We start from the raw sequence: 3214 nt of genomic DNA, 5'->3' as shown, positions 1-3214 counted from the left end.
CCTCGCACCTGCTGTTGCAGTCTGTGGCATTTGATGCGGTCATTTTTAACATTCCCGAAATGATTGATTGTCCAGCATCATTTCACTGCCTCGGATGCTCTTGCCGAGAAAAGCGAAATGAGCTTCACTAAGTCAAAAAAACGTGCATATTTCATTGATTTGAGACATTTGTCAATTGTTTACTATTGCGATTGTTGGATTCATTGTGCATATGAACTCCTGAGAATATTCGTTGGAAGTTATCACGTTTTTTTGAGATAAGGTTCTTGAAAAATCTGGTTGATCTTGAGCCATCTGAATTCAATGCAAAGTGTGCATTGAAGCAAGTTTTGTTTGTAATTTTTGTATTCAATAAAACATTTGTTTTTTTTTTATTTTACAGAATTTTCGCATCATGTCCGATTTATACGCAAAGGTTGCTTGTCTTATTATTTGGAACCTTTCGAGTTATTGCCAGTAATTCTGAGCAAATTGCTACTGGTATGAGCAGTGAAGCTATTGGGGTATCGGTTGCACCTAGCTTTTTTCAGTCCTGCGTTAGTGATGGAAAAACGGCTCGAATGGAAGACGTGTTGCGATATAAGGTGAGATATAGTATAACATTATTAAGTAAACTTCACTAAAAATAACAATCCCTCAAAGGTTGCTACAAGGATAATGAAGCAAATTATCGATCAGTTTGCATCATTCGACTTATTTGGCCGTGATAACTATGAATATTATGCACGAGTTACGGGCCGTGTGCTACGTGTACAAAATGAGTGGATTTGCAGTTTTCGATATCCAGCACCTCCTAGAGGTAAGATTATAATTGTGCAGGCATTATGCAACAATTACTTTCTATGCATATAATTAGCACAACGGTACATATCAAATTTGGATGACAAATCATGCAATCTGGAATGTTTTAAGTCAACGTGTGATGACCAACGTATTACACATGACGCGAGCGTACACCGCCCGTAGTGCATTTTGTTTCAGAACTCTATTAAGATAAGAGTTAGCAACTTGTTGTCTTCGCAAATACATGGTTCCTCATTTTTCACGGAGCTGATAAGAGATAATTGATATTTGTTTTCAGCAAAGTCGTAGAGCATTTTGAGTGCTACAATTTTCTGAAGACACCGTTTTATTATCTTTTATCATTCACGTAAAAAATGAAAACAAAAAACTCGCGTTTTTCTAGGTTTTTTGCGTAACTGATAAGAGACAACGAAAGAACGCGAAAGAAGAATTTTCGAAAACCCCGTACTGGACGGTATTTTTCGCGTATTCTGCGTAAATGAAGCTGATAAGAGATCAGCGAAGCTGTAAGGGATTTTGGGTTCTACAATTTTGCCGAAGAAACCATTTCATTATCTCTTATCACAGTCCATTTTTCATACAAAATGTACACAGGGAAATATGGTGTCAGCACCATATAAGGACGAAAGGTTAATGTCGTGATTATTGGTGCAATCATTGACATCTTCATCTCGAATCATGACACTTTGTCAAGATTCCGTTAGGGTAAAAATACGTGATTTAAATTAAAACCCGCTTTCGCTAGAGTCTGACACAGTTCAATTATACATTGCATTAATCTGGTATATTTTGAATGGTTTTTAATAGTACAACTATCATTGGAAACGGAAAAGACTTGGTTGCAATGTCAATGCGACCGATGGGTTTTGAGTAAGTTTCAATTTTGAATCAATCAATCCATTTCTTCCAAATTATCTCTCCAATCTAAATTCAATTCAATTCAATTACTGTAGACCAGGAGGAATCACAATCAACGCCACTTTTGACTACGACCACTACGAATGTTTGTAACAGTTCTGTATCACTGGGCATGATACCCGAACACACGTTGCTAGAGTCATGTGCACGTCTTTCAGTCTCGCTTGAAGGTCCCAGTCTTTTTGCCAATCCATCACATTCATCATCTTCACATTCATCGCATTCCAGTCAATTGAATCATAATATGACTTTAGATGAGTTAAGAGCGGTCAATCGGTATGCTGAAAGTACAAAGAGTTTATCATATCTGCCCCAGGTATACACAATGATTAATTTTCACCCTAAACATATAATTTTATTATTATTTTTATCATAATTACTCTAAATTATAGGCACTGCCTATTAGGCAGTTTGGGTTCAGAAAACCTCTCTCTGTTAAAAGCACCATAATATATTGTATATAATCATTTTAGGTATTAAAGTACATATAGGAATTGGTCCCGAACACTTTTTTCGATCGTCATAATAACTCATGAAATACGTAAAAAACTCGTTTTTGAGACAGGCAGTATTGGTTCCACAAAACTGTCAAAAACCAAACTAATTAACCCTCTAATGCATACAACCGCCTCTAGACGGGCAACATTTGAACGCCTGTATAACGTAAACCGTACGTCGTTTCACATTGCTTCAAAAAACATTTTTGTTCTTCAAGGTGTCCTCTATAATTTTGTCTTTTGCACTATTAGTGTACATCAAGTGGTTGTCGTATTATAAACAAAAATGTGTGCAAAACAATAATTTGACAAAATAAATTATTTGGACCACACGTTAGACAAATTTTTGACACTTTTAAACAATGGATTTGATTGTCTCCGATTTATGTCAATCGCATTTCTTGACTAAACCATGAGGAATCTAGGATTATGAATATTTTTTTAATTATTTACGACCAAAAATCAACTAAATACCAGTACTCCCAGCCCTGGGAAAAATTAATGCATTAGAGGGTTAAATATATGTATTTAATTTTATATATAAAAAAACCAGGTTATTTGGAACGTTCCATAAAAGTTAGTTTTTCAGAAAAGTTGATCATCTCTGTAAAATTTCGAATAACTTTTCCGAGATTTTACTGTATCAAAAGCTGAAATTGCCAAAAGATCTGCATCCAAAAAACTCAGTTTAAGTTCGAAGATGAGCCATTTTCGACTTGACCCTGGGGTACATGCCCCAAGAAAAACCTCCAAAAAATGACAAATTTGTATGGGATAAAGGTCCGTCTTTTTTGCCCGTCCGTCCGTTCAGCGTCAGAAGGACGGTCGGACGGACATTGAAATACGCTGAGGCTATAAAATGACGGACTTTCTAAGGAACACACAGAAATAAAATGTGGTAGGTTTGTGCTATCTATTGGTGACGAGTATAGTTACCACAAGTTTCTTAGAAAAGTTACCCCACGCACCAAAATATTACTATGCATTTTTTGGTT

General features: G+C 35.9%; 1 protein-coding gene across 1 annotated transcript; it reads left to right on the top strand.

Annotated features, from left to right (window-relative positions):
• The first annotated feature begins 381 nt into the window (after positions 1 to 381).
• LOC129571647 (uncharacterized) lies at positions 382 to 3153 on the top strand. Its single transcript, XM_055451463.1, has 5 exons — positions 382 to 584; positions 643 to 799; positions 1612 to 1674; positions 1758 to 2038; positions 2115 to 3153. The coding sequence occupies exons 1-5, from the start codon at positions 483 to 485 to the stop codon at positions 2184 to 2186; spliced, it is 675 nt and encodes a 224-aa protein (XP_055307438.1). The 5' UTR covers positions 382 to 482; the 3' UTR covers positions 2187 to 3153.
• The last annotated feature ends 61 nt before the right edge of the window (positions 3154 to 3214 follow it).

Source organism: Sitodiplosis mosellana, unplaced genomic scaffold (genome assembly GCF_009176505.1).
Source record: "Sitodiplosis mosellana isolate CC-2019 unplaced genomic scaffold, AAFC_SMos_1.0 Smas_scaffold_3033, whole genome shotgun sequence".
NCBI lineage: Eukaryota > Metazoa > Arthropoda > Insecta > Diptera > Cecidomyiidae > Sitodiplosis > Sitodiplosis mosellana.
The sequence above is the reverse complement of the archived record's forward strand: the minus strand, read 5'-3'. Positions and strand labels throughout refer to the sequence as shown.

What these genes read in the sequence shown, in the direction of transcription:
- LOC129571647 (XM_055451463.1), top strand. Translation starts at nt 483, where the DNA reads ATGAGCAGTGAAGCTATTGGGGTATCGGTTGCACCTAGCTTTTTTCAG. An exon ending in ATATCCAGCACCTCCTAGAG is followed by an intron (nt 800 to 1,611) that starts GTAAGATTATAA and finishes GGTTTTTAATAG; the next exon opens with TACAACTATCATTGGAAACG. An exon ending in GTTTATCATATCTGCCCCAG is followed by an intron (nt 2,039 to 2,114) that starts GTATACACAATG and finishes TCTAAATTATAG; the next exon opens with GCACTGCCTATTAGGCAGTT.